Consider the following 20,483-nt stretch of genomic DNA (forward strand, 5'->3'; position numbering starts at 1 on the left):
GCGACTGCGTTCCACTAGCTATCTATTTTACATTTGGTAGTGTATGTATGTCCATGCCACTCTCTCACTTCGTCCAGCTTACCCTTCCCCCACCCCGTGTCCTCAAGTCCATTCTCTATGTGTGCGTCTTTATTCCTGTCCTGCCCCTAGGTTCTTCAGAACCTTTTTTTTTTTTAGATTCCATATATATGTGTTAGCATACAGTATTTGTTTTTCTCTTTCTGACTTACTTCACTCTGTATGACAGACTCTAGGTCCATCCACCTCACTACAAATAACTCAATTTCGTTTTTTTTTTTTTTTTTTTTTTTTTTTCAGTATGCGGGGCCTCTCACTGTTGTGGCTTCTCCCGTTGCGGAGCACAGGCTCCGGACGCGCAGGCTCAGCGGCCATGGCTCACGGGCCCAGCCGCTCCGCGGCATGTGGGATCTTCCCGGACCGGGGCACGAACCCGTGTCGCCTGCATCCGCAGGCGGATTCGCAACCACTGCGCCACCAGGGAAGCCCTCGTTTGTTTTTTATGGCTGAGTAATATTCCATTGTATATATGTGCCACATCTTCTTTAACCATTCATCTGTCGATGGACACTTAGGTTGCTTCCATGTCCGGACTATTGTAAATAGAGCTGCAATGAACATTGTGGTACATGACTCTTTTTGAATTATGGTTTTCTCGGGGTATATGCCCAGTAGTGGGATTGCTGGGTCATATGGTAGTTCTATTTTTAGTTTTTTAAGGAAACTCCATACTGCTCTCCATAGTGGCTGTATAAATGTACATTCCCACCAACAGTGCAAGAGAGTTCCCTTTTCTCCACACCCTCTCCAGCATTTATTGCTCGTAGATTTTTGATGATGGCCATTGTGACTGGTGTGAGGTGATACCTCATTTTAGTTTTGATTTGCATTTCTCTAATGATTAGTGATGTTGAGCATCCTTTCATGTGTTTGTTGGCAATCTGTATATCTTCTTTGGAGAAATGTCTATTTAGGTCTTCTGCCCATCTTTGGATTGGATTGTTTGTTTTTTTGATATTGAGCTGTAAGAGCTGCTTATAAATTTTAGAGATTAATCCTTTGTCAGTTGGTTCATTTGCAAATATTTTCTCCCATTCTGAGGGTTGTCTTTTCATCTTGTTTATGGTTTCCTTTGCTGTGCAAAAGCTTTTAAGTTTCATTATGTCCCATTTGTTTATTTTTATTTCCATTTCTCTAGGAGTTGGGTCAAAAAGGATCTTGCTGTGATTTATGTCAAAGAGTGTTCTTCCTATGTTTTCCTCTAAGAGTTTTATAGTTTCTGGCCTTACATTTAGGTCTTTAATCCATTTTGAGTTTATTTTTGTGTATGGTGTTAGGGAGTGTTCTAATTTCATTCTTCTACATGAAGCTGTCCAGTCTTCCCAGCATCACTTTGTTCCAGGATTTTTAAGTATCTAAAGAAATGGCACTTTCACAGTGTCCTTTGATTTTGGACCTACAGTACTGGCTATTCCTTCCCAAATATATTATTGTGCCTTTATTTGTACCAAATCATCTCTGGTGAGTACAACCTAGGGCTCTAATGTCTCCTCTTCACTTTGCAGTTAGAAGCTATGCTTTTAAATAGTTACTACTGTACCCCTATTCAATCTGCTGAGAGCACAGTCTTGGAATACTGATTCGATTGCATAAGACCATTTCATAAGTCCCCCAAACAGACTGCCATTAAGACCACTTCTCTCTCCAGAAACTGGCAGTTAATGACCATTCTACTTTTAGCTAGCGAGGGAGCAGTTATTTCCTGCATTACATCTTTAGATCAGCATGATTTCTCCATTTACAAGTTTATCACTGCATTATAGACAAACAAACTACATCTTTGCTCCTATCTGTTAGATGAGAAATGGAAACCCTCTGACAGGACACTATCCTATTAATTTGGCCTAGGTCTTCTTCACTTGTATATCCTCCTTTCAGAGCTATCTGCCAGTCTTCCATAAAAAAATGCTACTACTAAATATATTCCTTTTCTGGTTTGAAAAACACGCGGAATGATTCTTTAGTTGTCAGTTCTTCTTTCAAAGTCTTTCTTAGGGTAAGAAAATTCTTATTTTAACTAGGGATAACCAGATACTAGTCTATAATAGCTGCAACAACTCTCAAAAGAGCTATACAAAAGAAAAATGTGGCTTCTACCTCCAAGAGTCGGAGTTTTCTTTTCTTATTAAGGCATCCGAAACACATAATACTACACCAAGCCAAAAGGACCAATTCTCTTCATGGAGTAGAATAGCAATTGGCTGTTACTCATTAAATTCTTACAGCAATGAGCAATGACTTGCATTCTCGTTTTGTTTCTCTTTGAATAGCAGATGAAGTTGATTTTTTTCCAAGGCTGCTTCCCATCACCAGCATTCCTGATCCTTGACCTATGTAGCTGTTAATATGTTGTACACATATGCTTGGGATCCTTAGCAATCAATGCAGTTACCCTTTCTGTTTATTCCAAGTCAGTTCCTATCTTGTTAATGAAAGTGATTTTTTTCCCTTTCTAAACATAATAATTATATCTGGTACAAAAACTATGTATAATCCATCAGTTTTTTAAATCTTTTTTTTTTTTTGCAAGGGATTCAGGGGCCATGGGTTCTAATGTTCTAGTTGAGAAAGACTTGTCTTGTAATTCCAAAAAGTGGGCTGCTATAGCTACTTCATAAATACAGTTATTACTGCTTGTGTGTTTGGGGGCTAGTTGTTGGATGCCACATTTTATCTTTATTCTCAAAGAAAAGTTAATTCCTTTGATTAAATGTAAGTGAAAGATTATATTTTCTGGAACTAATGATTAAAAAGTAATATACTGGGGGGACTTCCCTGGTGGCGCAGTGGTTAAGAATCTACCTGCCAATGCAGGGGACATGGGTTTGAGCCCTGGTCCGGGAAGATCCCACATGCTGCAGAGCAACTAAGCCTGTGTGCCACGACTACTGAGGCTGTGCTCTAGAGCCCACATGTCACAACTACTGAAGCCCACACGCCTAGAGCCCGTGCTGCACAACAAGAGAGGCCACTGCAATGAGAAGCCCGTGCACCAGAATGAAACCCAATGCAGCCAAAAATAAATAAGTAAGTTTACAAAAAAAAAGTAATATATTGGAAATTCTATCAAAAGATACTTTGTTACAACTACCTGTGCTCAAAGGTACTTCCCCTCCATTTCATAATTTGCCCCCATCATTTTATATGGTAATTACCTATTAACCAACTGTATCTCTCAAAGACAGGAAGCTCCTGGAAGGTAAGGACTGTATCATAATGACTTTTATCTATAGGGCACATAGTCTGACAGATGGTATACAGTCAATAAGTATCTGTTGGTGTTAGTATTATATTCAACTCAAAAGTCTAATTCTTAATTAGCCAGTTTTAGACTAACTGGCACACCCATTGCCTCAACATTTATGTCTAGTCAGATATTTTCACAATTCAGATAGGCCCAGTTTCAAATATCTACTGATTTCTACCTAAACACTGAGCATCTTTATGGAAGAGAGTAGAGACATTGCTAACTTGTGAGCTTTGAATCTCTTTGTTCTGATTCAGACTCTGCTACTATCTAGCATTAACCTTTGGCAAAACATTTTAACCATATTGGATCTCACACCCTTAGAGAGTAAAATGAGGAACTGGATTAAATAGTTTCCAAGTACCTAGCTGGGCCCAGCTCTAAAATTCCAATTAGGCCTTAACAGTAAGGGTACAACTACTATAGCAAGCTTTCGTCAACACTAGAGGGAGCTACAGCCGTGTCATCACTGGGGTGGGTTAGGAAGATTTCCAAGCCAAGCATCTTTAAATGGAAAACTGACTTTCCAGAATGAGAGAAATTAAATATTCAATGAGAGATCCATACTGTTCATACAGCAACTTCTCAGGCTCCCTGCTGTTACCTCCCTCTTACAGATGTTAAAGCACCTCACACTCCACTTGCATCAACATACCTTTTGGGCTTTAATTCTAATTTCAAAGGAACCAAGTTGGCTTGAGTCATTCCAACAGATTTCTTTCCCCATCCGTCTAGTTTTTTTCTTAATCAAATTAACAATAACAAAAAAGTAAAGTAATTAATGCTATTATTTAAAAAGCCCCAGGAAATGAGCTAGAGGAGGAGAAAGATTCATACAATGAAGCTGTGGCCTGGGAAAATAAGTAAACTGCAACTGAATTCATTAGCAGCTTGCCACTCAAACCAAATCTACAATAGCTACTTTGAAGACAAGAAAATTACTCAAAGAGAGAAAAGGTATCAAGTAAAAGAAGGAATCAACAAAGCCCTGCAAAGCCCCTTCCCCACAAGGCAGGAATGCCTGCCTAAGTGAACGCTGTCATTGCTCTGTTAGGCTCTGCAGTGAGGAGCTTGCAGCTGCTGAAGTGATGTCATTAATTATACGCAATGAGGTCATATTAGGCATTTGGCAACAAAACTGTCAAGTGATAAGATAAGGGAATGGAGGAAGGAAGGAAAAAGGAAAAACATTTTTAAAGCTAGAGCTTATTCTGAAGTTATTATATACATACTCTCCCTCCCAGCTCCAAAAAACACCCATGGCCTTGAAAATGTATGACCTACATCATTATAGAACAAGTAAAATGAAGAATCAAAAACCTCTCCTTTGGTATCAACTTATGTTTCTCTTTGCACAGAGGCACAATGGTATGTTAACCTGATAGAGAGAGCATAAACTGTGGATGTTACAGAATGTGGTCTGTGGTAGAAAGATAAATGCAATCCTAAAGAACCCCTTTTATTTGAATTTCATAGGTTAATTTAACGCTCAGAAGCAAATCCTCAACAGTCAGAAATGGACCACCGAGCTTTTAGTACATGGGCTGTTCCTGAGTAAAAATAGATTATACAGGAACTTTGGAGAGCGACTTTGTGGGTGAAGAGAAAAATCTACTAGAACAAGACAAACTATTCTTTTTCACTTAAAAAAATGCACACTCAGTCCTCCAGAGGTAAAATACAGAGCAAGACTCACAAGGTTAAAATCACCTTATTCCTATGGATCCAAATAGTCACTATACTTGTTTCTTAAATCATCAGTTTCAAGTACTCTAAGAGATACCAACAGCCTTTTAACAAGTCAAAAAAGATTTCTCTTTTAGGACAATGAAAAACAATTTTAACAGTCCTTTCAATCAATAATCCTCATGGGAAATATGAGAAAAATATACTTTACTGTTAAAAGGAGAACCACTTATTGTCCTCCCTTATTTTAGGACACATGCCAAAGGTTTCCAATTCACTCTGCTTCATACTGACCTTCAAAATGTTTCGGCCATCAAATGATTCTCTTTCCTTGAAGGCATATTTGCCATCTGTTGTGTAGAGGTTGTACCTGCCTTCAGCTGTAAATATTCCAAAGACAATGTTAGAAGAGAAGCCTGGGTTATGTATCTGTTTTCTCTTGGACTTCTACAGGGACAACTAGCAAGATCTTCATGTACTACCTGGAAAGTGACATAATATGGAGGGAAATACATCAGGCTATGAGTCAAGAGACCCAGCATCTAGTCTCAGCTCTGTCATCAACTGATATATATTTATTCATTGAACAATGTCCAAGTACTCACTGTATATAAACTACATAACTAACCATATTCTTAGGCAGTTTATGTCTCCTCTATGGACCTCAGTTCCTCATTTACAAAGTTAGAGGTTAAGACAAGGTGATTTCCAAAGGTTCCTTGTAGTCTAAAACCCCGAGATTTTATATAAGCTGCGTGCATTTCTAAATACATAAAAATATACAGAAGTTCACACATTAACTAGTCAAAAATGCTGGCAACTATGCTTTGGGTTGATTTAAGGACTTCCCCCTGAATGAGAAAAACCTCTTCAGTTGCAATCAAAGGTATCCTGACATTCTACACAGAAATTTGCAAATCTATGACCTTAGCCTCATCAAAGCTGTATTCTAACTCCTTGCATTAATTTAGCTTGCTTATCCCAAAAGATGTCCTTCAAATGCAGCAGAAAAAAGGATATCAAAGGAAAGGGATAACTGGCAAGTAAAAGCAAAACAATGTATTCTATAGCCTTTTCAAGAGAAAAACACAAGACAGAGAAGAATCCAGGGTATATAAAATTCAAAGCATCTTCAAAAATTATTTATCAGAATATTTTCTGAAATATCAACCCTTTCCTGCCCATCAACAGACACTCAAAAATATTTGTATTTCTACTTTTGAGTATATTCTTTTATTGTATGGAGATTCTTTGATTGTATGGAGATTACCATGTCAGAACTGATAAAATACATCCAAAGTGCTAACTCCATGAACATAATATATTTTAGCTAGCCCACTGGAATTATACCTGGGTAACTACAGGACTATTTTTCTAATGAGAACTATTCTCTTAATCCAAGATCCCAATCCCATGCATATTTCACAACTTAAAAATAGGTTCCTTGTTAAAAGGAGATGTGAAAATTTAAAGTAAATTCATACTAAGTAAATGTCAATAAAAAAGCAGTAATGAAATCTGAAGATTAAAATGTTTAATGACAGGTGCAAAATCTATAAGTAGCACTAGCCATAAGGGGAATGTAAATCAAAGTCACAATGAGACACCACTTCACACCCCAAATGATGGCAATAATAAAAAAGTAATAACAAGTGCAGATAAAGATGTAGAGGAATTGAGACCCTCATATACTGTCGTCCCCCCTTATTCATGGTTTTGCTTTCCATGGTTTCAGTTACCCATGGTCAACCGAGGTCCAAAAATATTAAATGGAAAATTCCAGAAATAAACAATTCCTAAGTTTTGAATTGTGCACCATTTTGAGTAGCGGGATCTGTCCCACCCAGAAAGTGTCATCTCTTTGTCCAGCGTATCTCACCCTCTCTGTTATCAGATTGACTGTCAAGGTATTGCAGTGCTTGTATTCAAGTCACCCTTATTTTACTTAATAATGGCCCCAAAGGCAAGAATAATGATGCCAGCAATTCGGATATGCCAAAGAAAAGCCATAAAGTGCTTCCTTTCAGTGAAATGGTGAAAGTTCTTGACTTAATAAGCAAAGAAAAAGATCATATGCTGAGGTTTGCTAATATCTACATTAAGAACAAATCTTCTATCCGCGAAATTAGGAAGAAGGAAAAAGAGATTTGTACTAGCTTTGCTGTCACACCTCAAAAACTGCAAAAGTTACGGTCACAGTGCATGGTAAGTGCTTAGTGAAAATGGAAAAGGCACTAAATTTGTACAATAAAAAATTTTGAGAGAGACAGACAGCACTCACATACTTTTAATTACAGTATATCGTTTAATTCTTCTATTTTATTATTAGTTGTTAATCTCTTACTGCACCTAATTTATAAATTAAACTTTATCATAGGTATGTATGCATAGGAAAAATACAGAATGTGGTATGTAGTTTCAGGCATCCACTGGGGATCTTGGAACGTATCTCCCGCGGATAAGGGGGAACTACTGTACTGCTTGTGGGAATGTAAAATGGTGCAGCCACTCTGGAAAACAGTCTGGCAGTTCCTCAAAAAGTTAAACATACTGATATCATGATGCAGCAATTTCACACTTAAGTATATACCTAATAGGAATGAAAACATATGCCCACACAAAAACACATACATAAATGTTCACAGCAGCATTATTCATAATAGCCAAAAAGTGGAAACAACAGAAATGTCCATCAGCTGATGAATGGATAAATAAAATGTGTTATGTCCATACAATGGATTATTATTTGGTAATAAAAAGGAATGACATTTGATACATGCTATAACATGGATGAACCTTATAAACATTATGCTAAGTGAAAGAAGTCAGTCACAGAAGATCACACATTGCATGATTCTATTTATATGAAATATGCAAAAAAGGCAAATTCATTGGACAAAAATTAGACTGGTGGTGCCTAAGGACTGAAGAGTAAGGGAAAAATGGGGAGTCACTGCCAATAATTATGGAGTTTCTTTTTGGGGTGATGAAAATATTCTAAAATTTACTGTGGTAACGGTTACATTACTCATTATACTTTAAATAGGTGAATTATATGGTATATGAATTACATCTCACTAAAGCTGTTATATTTAAAATATATGTCAACAGGAAAGGATAACTAGACTGTGAACACAGAACATTTTCTTTCATGAAGCTCTGGTGCCAACCGAATATACATCTGGATCCACACAATTTAAAAGATACAGATTCCTATATAATTCAACTCTTTTATGTTAAGAGGTTAGTTAATAATGGGGTATGGTATAGTTGTAAGAGCTCTGAACTAAGATTTAAGGACTAGGACAGATGCAGAATGTATTACTGATAGTATCACATGTCTAATAAAATACTGCACTGTCCAAAACAGTAGCCACTAGCCACATGTGATTATTTAAATTTCTTTTTTTTTGGCCATGCCATGCTGCATACAGTATCTTAGTTCCCTGACCACTGGACCTCCAGGGAAGTACTTATTTAAATTTAAATTAATTAAAAGTTCACTTTCTCAGTCTCACTAGCCAGCCATCTTCAAGTACTCAATAACCACATGTGGATAGTGGCTACCATACTGAATTTCACAGATATGGAATATTTCTATCATCATATAAAGTCCTATTGGATGGTGCTAGATACAATGTAACTTCTGAACCAATGAATTAGAGCAGGAGTCCCCAAACTCTTTGGCACCAGGGACTGGTTTCATGGAAGACAATTTTTCCACAGACCAGGGTGGAGGGAATGGTTTAGGCAGTAATGAGACCAATGGGGAGCGGCAGATGAAGCTTCCCTTGCTTGCCCGCCACTCACCTCCTGCTTTGCGCCCTGGGGGTTGGGGACCCCTGAATTAGAGTGTACCTTATTTTTAATTAATTAATTAATTAACTTGGCTGTGCCGGGTCTTAGTTGCAGCACACAGGATCTTAGTTGCGGCATACATGAAGGATCTAGTTCCCTGACCAGGGATCGAACCCGGGCCCCCTGCATTGAGAGCACAGAGTCTTAACCGCTGGACCACCAGGGAAGTCCCTAGAGCGTACGTTAGAGTTCTGAACCTCTGTCTTCACGTGATGATGTTAAAATGTACACCACCTCAGGGGATCTAACAGTGTTTTCCAAGATTAAAACTGACTGACTGGGGCTCCCCTGGTGGCGCAGTGGTTAAGAATCCACCTGCCAATGCAGGGGACACGGGTTCAAGTCCTGGTCCGGGAACACCCCACATGCTGTGGAGCAACTAAGCCCGTGTGCCACAACCACTGAGCCCGCGTGCCACGACTACTGAAGCCCGTGTGCCTAGAGCCCGTGCACTGCAACGAAGAGTAGCCCCCGCTCGGCACAACTAGAGAAAGCCTGCGCGTAGCAACAAAGACCCAACGCAGCCAAAAATAAATTAATTAAAATAAATAAATTTTAAAAACTGTCCAGAACAAAATAAATACCACAAACTCCTTTAAATGTTCCCATTAGATAACTTACATTATAATTTATATCAAATATTCCATAAAAAAATTTTTTTCTGGAATTCCAAATGGTCTTCTGCAATACCACTATCCAAATGGAAGAAATATATTCCATCAGAACAAGAATAAGTAGAGAGCTTCGGATTCTACTAACTACCCAGAGTCCATAGGCTTTGACTGAGTCATTTGAATGTTTTTTGATCTCAGTGCTCTGAAAGGTAAAACACTGATTTATTTAGAAAAGTCTTAAAGAAAATACAATGTAGCATCATAAAACAGTTAACACTAGAACTAAGAATTGGATTAGCTACATATCTCTTAGTCCAACAATGGCGCTAACCAAACCAAACAACTTATAGTTGAGTTCTCTGGTATATATCTGAAGAAATGAAAAGATGTACTTTGGTAAAAAGGGACACAAAAACTGTCCTAAACTATAAATCTATAAATAGTTCATGGGTTCTGATGGAGTCCTGATGTAGTCCTCTTCCAACGTAGACTTTCTAAAACCAAGGTCAGGGTCCTAACAAATATAATAAAACCTGAATATGGAGTTTTGGTGCTGGTATATTTTAAACAACAGGGCTTTGAAGAAGCAGCTGCACATAACTTGAATTTGCAGCTCCTGATCAGATAGATGCTGAATGTGTGCTAGACAGCTTTGACTTGGTGGGTGAGGATGGGAAGAAAAATAATCCTTATTAAAATGTAGATTATTATCTCAAATAAAGGGTTAAAACAGGCATTTTTATATGAAGGTTTAGATTCATGAGGGAAAAAAACATTACTCTAACACAAGGTTTTTCAACCTTGGTGCTACTGACATTTTGGGCTGAATAATTCTTTGTTATGAGGGGTTGTCCTGTGCATTGCAGAGGGTTAAGCAGAACCCCTGACCTCTACCCATTAGATGCCAGTAGCAACTCACTCCCAGCCCCCTAACTGTGACAACCAAAAATGTCTTCAGACAATCCAAATGTCCTCTGGGGGTAAAACTGCCTCTAGTTTAGAATCACTGCTCTAACATTTACCTTTACTAGTTAATCTTCTTTCTTGTTTTATAAAAAAAAGAAAAAGCTGCCATGTATTTCATGGGACATACCTACACTAAAACAATTATTCATTTTCCACCTGAAATTTACTTGGGCATCCTGTATGTTTATTTGCTATATCTGGCAACCCTATGTGCGACAGAAATAAAAGATTTGGAATGCTACAGTCCCATGCTAGATATGTCCCTGCCCCCTTCCACTGCGCTCATCAAAACAAGCTAATGGATCTAAAACAGAAGATGTAGCAGAGATTCTTTTTTTTTTTTTTTTTTTTTGCGGTACGCGGACCTCTCACTGTTGTGGCCTCTCCCTCTCCCGTTGCGGAGCACAGGCTCCAGACGCGCAGGCTCAGAGGCCCTGGCTCACGGGCCTAGCTGCTACGCGGCATGTGGGATCTTCCCGGACCGGGGCATGAACCCGTGTCCCCTGCATCGGCAGGCGGACTCTCAACCACTGCGCCACCAGGGAAGCCCAGCAGAGATTCTTTGATAGCCCATTCTCTTCAAACCCCAGGGACATCATTAGGCCTTGTTGATCACAAACTGTGCTGTGGTTCTATGAAGCACTTACCATTGGGGTCTTTCCTGAATAGAGTATTCATGACTGTAGCATGGAGTTTCACACTATTCCACTCTTTCACTATTAGTCCAGATGCCTGAAAACGTTCCAGTACTCGATCAACCAATTCCTGCAGCCTGGAGAAATTGAAGAAAGAAGTACAGAAATCTCAGTAAACTCCTGAACCCTGATTACTAATTCACATTTATGAAGCATCTACTCTGAGCCAGTCACCGTACAAGGCCCTCAAAAGAAGAGGAAGTAAATAAGGCTGCAGTCCCCACCATCATGAAGCACACAGCTTTGTGTGGACAAGACACCTGGAAACAACTGCACAACATCATGGTGAGTGTAAGGGAGTGATCAACTATACTTGGAGGGGCCAGGTTTTCACAGGAGGTTTAAGCATGGCCTTGAAGGAAGATGGAAGTTTATGATCTTGGAAATCTTACACAAGAAGCCAGGCTCAGCAGAGAGCTGTCTAAAAGAAAGTGCTTTATTGGTTCATCCAGTCACAGAACCAAAAGCTAGTTGATGTGTTTCGGCCAGGATCAAATGAGGTCTGGCATGACTCTCAGACATTTGCTCATTGGGAAGGAGCATGCACTGTGAAAATCCCAGCAGCCCTGGCCACTACATCAGTGTTCACTAAGGCAGAAGTGTAGTACCAATGAAGACAACTATAGGAAAATCCACAGGCCACATAACTGATGTCTCCAAATGGACTCCAGCTGGCTCTAAGCACTAACGGTTCTGCAGCGGGTGAGTTCTATCTTGATGATGGCTGTTCATTCCAATACCTCCACCAGAAACAATTCTTGCACAGGAAGTTTTCACTCTGTTCAGGTGTTTTGATCAACAGCTTAAAGAACTCTCTTTAACATTTCTTGTAAGGCTGGTCTAGTGGCAATGAACTCCTTCAGTTTTTGTTTGTCTGAAAAACTCTTTATCTCCCCTTCAATTCTGAAGAACTTTGCCAGTTGCGCCACTGAGAGGGGGTCATTATCCCATCGAGGATGTGGTGGAGCAGATCTTGGCCCTAGGCCTCAGAAAGCAGCCATCTTCTGTGACCACTCACTCATCTGATGGTGAAGTTCAGCCTGTGGCTTTTACACAGTGTGACCAGATGTCCAACCTGAGCCTGCAGTTCTCACTGAACATGGGTGCTGATGTGGAGGTCTGCATCAAATGACAGAGCAGTGCACCTGATGAGCGCAGGGAGCAGCCTGTTCCTTTCAACCTTTCCCTTGGCTTTTTTTGAGATTTGTGCTGCATGCTAATTGACTTCCCCACCTCAAAATCTTTCATTCGTTGCCAGTGTACTAATGAACAATAGATTTCACATTTTTTAAGATTTTACATTTTAGATGTACATACTAGTAATACTCTTTGTGCCACATACCATTTCTTTTCCCAGATGCAAGTGGCCCTGAGAAATCTGTAGAGTTTGTGAATCTTCCACTGCTTCTTGGGCCATGGCTTGCGGTAAAACACTGTAGCCCAGTGAGCAGCTTCTCCTTGAGCAGGCCTGGATGGGTCTGTTTTATGTGAGATGTGCGCCAAACCCACCTTGCGTGGCCCATTTGTGGGAGTTTTCCTGAGGCCACAGGGCAGTCTCTCTGGTTGCAGCAGCTGAGTTGCTCAATGCCTGTCTCCACACGGAAAGAACAGCCTCTGGTACCCCTACCCCCCAGTTATCTTTCACCCATTTAGACATGGTCAAAACAACCCTTTTCCGCTTGCACTCATACGCTGCAGCAAGAGGGAGTTATCTTCCCCTAGAGATTGAGTGAGAAGCACAAAGGATTCTTTTCCCTTTCATGTTTTTCAGGCTCCAAAGTTCCAAATTAATCTTCTTATAATTCTAACTTCTCTATCTTAATTGTTTTTATTTTGTCTACTAACCAAAGAATATTTAAACATGAGTAAGCTATAATTTTTTTATTTTTTGGCCACATGGCATGTGGGATCTTCATTCCCAGACCAGGGATCGATCCCGTGCCCCCTGTAGTGGAAGCATGGAGTCTTCACCACTGGACCGCCAGGGAAGTACCAAGTAAGCTATAATTAATAATAATAAAATAAATACCCATACCCTCACCATTGACCTCCAGAAACAGAACACAGGGCTGGGACTATAATGATCAGACCATGGGAAGCCACGGAAGTCTTTTAAAAGGGAATGATGTGGTCAGCTACCCATTCATTTGTGAAGCTGACTCTGTGGCACAGTGGAAAATGCTTTAGAAGGGGAAAGAGACCAGCGGTACTGAGGTCAGTTATATGGTACTAATAGTACTAATAGTAGAAATAATAACAAACACGATGTGTCACACACTATTCTAAGCACTTTGTACCTGTTAAATCATTTAATCTTCACGATAAATTATTATCCCTACCTTACCAATGAGGAAACTGAGGCACAGAGAAGTTATAAAACTTGACTAAAGTCACACAACTAATAAGTGATAGATCCAAAATGAGAACCCATGCAGTCTGGCTTCAGAGGACAAATTTTAAGGACCATGCTATAAAGTAGAAAGGGATGAAGATCTAAACTATGACAGGGGCAGTGAGAACCGAGACAAGGGAATGGATTCAAAAGAGCTTGTGAGAGAGAAGTTGGGGCCCTCAGATACGACAGTGTTATAGCAGAGGAAGCAGCTGAGAGCTACTCCCACGAGTTCACCTTAAATGAGCAGATGGGTCACTGACCAAGGTGGGGAGTGGTGGAGAGGGTTAATAGTGTGTATACTTTTTCATGTGTGGCACCGGATTTCAAGTGCGACATGTCCAGGAGACAGATGGAAATAACAAGCCTGAAGCTCAAGAGAAAAATCTGGGCAAAAGACACAGATCTGGGAGTTATCAGTGCAAAAAAAGTAGTTAAAAGCATGGGACAGATGCAGTCACAGGGTGAGGGGGAATCAGAGCAAGCAAGAAGAGAGCTAAGGACGGAGCCTTTATGGGACACTCGTATGTAAGGGGCAGAGAAGGAACCAGTAAGGACAATCGATAAGGATGAGGAACAAGAAAAGGAAAACTTCAGGAAGGCTGAAAAGAGAATTACAAGGGGTGTGAAAAGAGGAATAATCAGTATAGTACAATGCTATAAAAAGTAAAGTATGAAAAGGAGCAAAAAATGCTTACTTATTTCTTACAGTCAGAACATTATTAGAGATCTTTGCCAGAGCAGTTTCGCTGGCACACTGGCGAAGGAAGCCTTATTGCAGAGGACCAAGGGAGAGGCCAGACAGACGGGAAGGGGATACATGCACATAAACTCAAGAAACTTGCAAGGAAGGGAAGAAACTAATTGCCTCGGTAATTAGATATAGAATTGAAGGCAGGTTGTTTGTGTTTATTTTCAAGGAAGAGAAAGAGTTGAAAATGCTTACTGACAACAAGAAACTATCCAGCAGAGAAGGAAGATGAAACCTTAGGAAACAGAGGGGATCAACAGAACAAGATCTCAAAGGAGACAGGAAGGGCTGGTGTGGGAATGGGAATCATACAAAAGATGAGCAGAACACGTCCCTGCTCTTGAGCAGCTTACATTCTGGTGGAAGGAGACAGATAACAAACAAATATACATATACAACATCAGGTGGTGCTAAGCACCATGAAGAAAACAAAATGGAAGAGAGGGAGGAGAAAGGGATTGAGGGTAAGTGTACTATTTTAGACATGGTGATCAGGTAAGGCTTCCCTGATAAAGTGACACTTGAGCAGAGACCTAAGGGAACAGCATTCCAGAGAAAGGGAACAGCAAATACAGTCATCTGAGGCAGCCTGCTTGTGGCATGACGGAGGAACAGTAAGAAGCCAGTGTATGGAATGAAACTGTGGGGAGAGGTGATGAGGTGGGAGAGGAAGGAGGACCAGGTCACAGGGGCTTACATAAGGTTCTTAGGCCCCTGTAATAACTTTGTCTTCTACTGAGTGAGGTGGCGAGCTTCTGGAGGGTTTTCAGCAGAAGAATGACACGATCCAACTGACATTTTAAAAGGAAAACTCTGGCTGCCGTGTGGAGGACACACAGTGGTAGAGGCAAGAACGGAAGCAGGAAGGCAGCTGAGAGGCTGTCGCAACACCCCAGCTGGTGGGCGTGGCAGCAGTGGAGGTGGTGAGGAGGGCGGTGGCTTTGCTAATATACTGCAGTCAGGAGTTGAAAGTGATTCTAAAAGAATTTTTGTCCTGAACAACTGAAAGAGTGAATATCAAAGAATACACTGCACTCCAGGTTCATGAAAAATTCTGTGGAGAGGGAAGAGCAGCAATGAAGTGGAGGCAGGCTGAAGCCAGATTGTGAAGCTTCCTGTGTGTCAGGCAGGGCTGTAGTCTTATTTGGTAGACCTAGGAAAGCAAGACGGGGTTGTAAGAAGCAAGATATGCAGGGGAAAACTAAAGCCTTGGAAGCCAGTTAAGAGAGATGCTGTGCTTCCTTGCATAGTTATCTTAATTTTTTTTCTGATTACAAAAATAATACATGTTTGTTATAGAAAAAATGGAAAATGCAGAAAACGACAAAAAGGAAAACAACCTTACCATCCATAGATAAGCACTTAATTTTGGGTTAAATAATTTTTAAGTCTTTTACTACAGATAGATAAACATCAATTTTAAAAAGACAGAATATTGGGCTTCCCTGGTGGTGCAGTGGTTGAGAGTCCACCTGCTAATGCAGGGGACACGGGTGCATGCCCCGGTCCGAGAAGATCCCATATGCTGCGGAGTGGCTGGGCCCGTGAGCCATGGCCGCTGAGCCTGCGCGTCTGGAGCCTGTGCTCTGCAACGGGAGAGGCCACAACAGTGAGAGGCCCGCGTACCGCAAAAAAAAAAAAAAAAAAAAGACAATATTTTTCTAAAACCTGCTTATTTCACTTAATATACCCTGAATATTTTCCCATGACATAAAATATTTTTCTCAAGTATTTAACCGAGCAATGAGAAGGGCTAACCAATAAGATATTAGTAAGGATGGAGAAAGAGGACTGATTCAAGAAAACGACTTTGTTCCTACATTCCTAAGGGGAAAATAAAATACATTCACAATGCACGTAACTCTGATTTTGCAGTTTAACTTACTTAATTGTGCATGTGGATCTCCAAGCCAAGACCTACACTATTGGGTCTAAAGTTTCTGATTAACACCATCTCATAAAGTTTAAAATATTTTAAAATATTACAACATAACTTAGGTCTAAACATAACCAAGCACTGCAAAATGCACCTCAATTTCAAATCACAATAGAATGATGCCTCTCTCCTATCAAAGAAAAAGAAGTGCAGACTTCCCTGGTGGCGCAGTGGTTAAGAATCCGCCTGCCAATGCAGGGGACACGGGTTCGATCCCTGGTCCGGGAAGATCCCACATGCTGCAGAGCAACTAAGCCCGTGAGCCACAACTACTGAGCCTGCACTCTAGAGCCCATGAGCCACAACTACTGAAGCCCGTGCACCTAGAGCCCATGCTCTGCAACAAGAGAAGCCACGGCAATGAGAAGCCCGCGCACCACAACAAAGAGTGGCCCCTGCTCGCTGCAACTAGAGAAAGCCCGCACACAGCAACAAAGACCCAACACAGCCAAAAATAAATAAATAAGTAAATAAATAAAAAATAAAAGTAAGAAAAAGAAGTGGACAGGGAGCTCAGCTGTAGAGAAACGGAGCATGTAATACTACAGGAAGGAAATTAAATTGACTAAATGAAAGAGTCCAGTTTCCAGCTTTGTCTTTCTGGCAAATTAAGATTTCTCCCTCAGAACTCTGAAGAGATTAAAGTCCTTTAAAATGTTCTAGTCTAACCTGCTCACTTTACACAAAAGGAAACGAAGCACAGACAGGCTGAGTTGCTCAGTCAGGGCAGAGGGATGGGAATCTAAGTCTCCTGGCAGCCAGTTCTGCTCTGCTATCAATTTATTGTGCACTTCCACGAAGCCAGCTCTTCATGTTATTCACCGCCTTACCCTGGCACCCAAGTTAATACCTAACTGACATATCATCAGTGCTCAGTGAATAGCTGTTGCAGGTATGTATGCATGAATTCATAAATGACAAATCTTTGGGGTTCTATTAAGACAACTTAAGGGTGCTTAGAAACAGTCACTAAATTTCAGGCTGCTGTCATGGATACTACATCTGACAATATGTCAGTATATTTCTAACATTATAGTCTTTGAATTCTTACTTCACTGATCCTTCCCCGGTTGACTATGAATGAGTCACAAAGCTTCTCTATACCTTTGCATCCTCATAAGTGAATTAAAAATAATATAGGGTTGCTATGAGAAAAATAATAAATTACTCTTAAGCAGCTTTATCATTTAGATAGTGCTTTGTGTTTGAAAACAGAAGCCAATTATTAATGCCTTGAATCTGAGCTCTTAGTTTAAAGGCCTGTAAGTGCTACAAAGCTCAAGCATTCCAGAGCCATCTTTATGGATGTGGAGTTGTACTGCAGAATGATCACTGACTCCCTAGAAAGTGCAAATTCCAGATTTTTGATTTTTTTTCCCCAAATTTAATTCAGCTCTATCCAATTAACATTTCTTGAGTTCTTACTGTATACAGGCACCATGCTAGTCACTAAAAGAATTAAAAACTAAGCAAACATAGCTCTTGTCATTAAGAAGCTTACAATCTATTAAAATAACTATAAAGAGGACTTTGGTAATGACACAAGGAATACAAGGTGCTTTGGTAATTTAAATGTGGAAGACGTTACAGCTGGGTTGAGACCAGAATAGGTTACCAAGAGGATGGGCTTAGGACAGGAAGCTAACTGTACTCAATTCATCTTTGTAAATCAGCTGAAAAAATAAATGACTTAAGTAAACAAACATTCACTGAACATCAACTATGAGTCATGAATTATAAAAGCCACTGGATACACAATGCTGAATAAGAAACTCCCTGCCCCCAAGAATCTTAAAGTCTACTTGAGAAAAAAGAAGGAAAGATAGCAAGAAGGAATGAGCACTTGGACAAAAAGAGATGAGGAGTAACATGAAAGAAATTTTAGTCACAAGAAACAACATTAACAAAGACACAAAGGATCATCAAGCAGTGAAGCGGGCTAGGGCTTGGGGCAAGTCCAAGATAAGTGGAAGATCAAGTTGAAATATTGTTGGTTTCATCCTGGAAGATACTGACTGCTAGACTGAGGAATACGAACTAATTCAAAGGATGATGTGAAATGATGGGAGATTTTTAAGCAAGGGGAAGTCCTACTGTATATAAGCTATGGCTTAGAAAGGCTGATGTAGGAGTAGATCATAGGATCTATAGACACTGACATAAAAGTAATGTCTAGGTTATGTTTTATGAAAAGAACAAACTATAGAACAATATGAATAATGTGATCCAGTTTGTATAAAACAATACGCACGGACAGTGACTCTCAGCAGTATTTGCTCTGCTTACAATCTATTGGGGAGGAACACAGGGAGAGTCAGAGCAGGGGGAAAGGGAGCCATTTAATTTTCACTTTACCCATCTGGAAGGCTTTAATTTTATGAGAGAAAACAATATATAAAGAAGCAGCTCAGCTATGAAAGGAAGAAGGCTAACTGGAAGATGGTGCAGTGATGTTGAGCTGCACAGTTGTAGACTCTAACTACATCTCTCTCATCTTCCTTTCACCAAACTTCTCAAAAGAGTGGTCTGTCTCCAATTATTCTTAATCTCCTCTTTTTTTTTTTTTTGCTGTACTTGGGCCTCTCACTGTTGTGGCCTCTCCCGTTGCGGAGCACAAGCTCCGGATGCGCAGGCTCAGCGGCCATGGCTCACGGGCCCAGCCGCTCCGCGGCATGTGGGATCTTCCCGGACCGGGGCACGAACCCATGTCCCCTGCATCGGCAGGCGGACTCTCAACCACTGCACCACCAGGGAAGCCCCTTAATCTCCTCTTTTTGCCCCACTATGAGCATAGGCTTTACAGTCAAACACAGCTAGGTCAAACCATAATTCTACCACTTACATGTACATACTGATTACTACTGACCTTCATGTGACAAAGTATATCAAGTGTATCTGAAAAACTGTAACACGTGCCTGCTTTACGAACATTGTTTTTATTTTTAAAAAATCTTACAGATAAGCTAAAAGAAAAAAAATTACTTATTATCCAAAAATAACCACTGATAAGATGATTATATATTCAGACTAACTGGTTTATATCTCTCTTGCTCTCTCTTCCCACTTTTGAGGGGAAAAAAGTAAACGTATATTTACAAATTGTTCTGTAATCTGTTTTTATCACATAATACTCTATATAGTAAATAAGACAAAACCCCTGCCTCCAAGAATCTTAGAGTCTATTTGAGAAAAAGAAGGATAACAAGAAGGAAAGACAGCATTTGGACACGAAAAAGTTATTTCACTTTTGTTCTTTAAAGATTTTTTTCTGGGTAAACAATTCCAGCTTGACAGTTATTTTCTCTAGAAAACAGTCCGCTGTCTTTTGGCTTCTGTTGTTGATATTGAGAAGTCCATTGTCTAGATAACTGTCAATCCTTTGTAGGTGACTTCTTTTAAATTCTTTATCTTCAGTGTTCTGCACTTCCATCCTGATTTATCTTGATACGGATTTCTTTTTATTTATTCTGCTTGTATTTATTCTTTTTTCTCTTATCTTTGCTACTGCCTCAATCCAAGCCCCTCTAATCTCTTCACATGGACATCTCATGTGACCCTACCTCTCCTTCATTATGTCTCATCCATATGTGGAATTTGCTAGGCTTTTTCCTGCCACAGGGCTTTTGCTCTGCATTTTTTTTTGCCTAGAATTTCCCACCACCCCTTTGCCTGAAAAATCCCACTCCTCCAGACCTCAATTCAGTATCAATTCCTCCAAGAGGCTTTCCTTACCCTGCCCTCCCACAGTCTAAACTGCCATATTTTCTGTCTTTAAAAGAGCACCATTTTCCCCCTGCTTCACCTTTATCACACTTTGCAATGATATATTTACGTGTTGTTAACATCTGTTTTCTCCATTAGTCTGTAAATTACATGGGGGCAATAACTGTGTCTGGCTTTACTGACCATTCTTGCTTTTTTTTCCTTTGGCCCTGCGGAGAGGCATGTGGAATCTTAGTTCCCCAACCAGGGATCGAACCCGAGCCCCCTGCAGTAGAAGCGCAGAGTCTTAACCACTGGACCACCTTTACTGACCATTCTATATTCACAGCTAGCACAGTGTCTGGCACACAGTGGGCATTTAATAAAGTTTTGTTGAATAAACAAATGACCAATGAAAATCAACATTCCTTTTACATGGCATATAACACTGCCTCTAGATCTGTACTTAGTATTTATTCCCTTTTCCTAGCATGCTACTCCCTCAGCCTGCAAACTCCTTATTCAGTAAAGAAACCTGCTTTCTGAAGCCTTCCTTTA

At 40.1% G+C, this 20,483-nt stretch overlaps 1 protein-coding gene and 1 non-coding gene across 2 annotated transcripts in view; both read right to left on the reverse strand.

Annotated features, from left to right (window-relative positions):
* The window catches only part of ASCC1 (activating signal cointegrator 1 complex subunit 1), a 98,600-nt gene that overhangs the window by 21,205 nt on the left and 56,912 nt on the right, over positions 1-20,483 (reverse strand). The window contains exons 8-9 of the mRNA XM_033434153.2: positions 11,097-11,221; positions 5,306-5,391 (exon numbers count right to left, since the gene is read on the reverse strand). Of these exons, the coding sequence (XP_033290044.1) occupies positions 5,306-5,391; positions 11,097-11,221 (211 nt within the window). The remainder of the gene's footprint in view (positions 1-5,305; positions 5,392-11,096; positions 11,222-20,483) is intronic.
* On the reverse strand, positions 8,963-9,035 carry TRNAE-CUC (transfer RNA glutamic acid (anticodon CUC)). The gene has a single exon. It is a non-coding gene; the product is annotated as a tRNA-Glu (tRNA).

Source organism: Orcinus orca, chromosome 14 (genome assembly GCF_937001465.1).
Source record: "Orcinus orca chromosome 14, mOrcOrc1.1, whole genome shotgun sequence".
Taxonomy (NCBI): Eukaryota; Metazoa; Chordata; class Mammalia; order Artiodactyla; family Delphinidae; genus Orcinus; species Orcinus orca.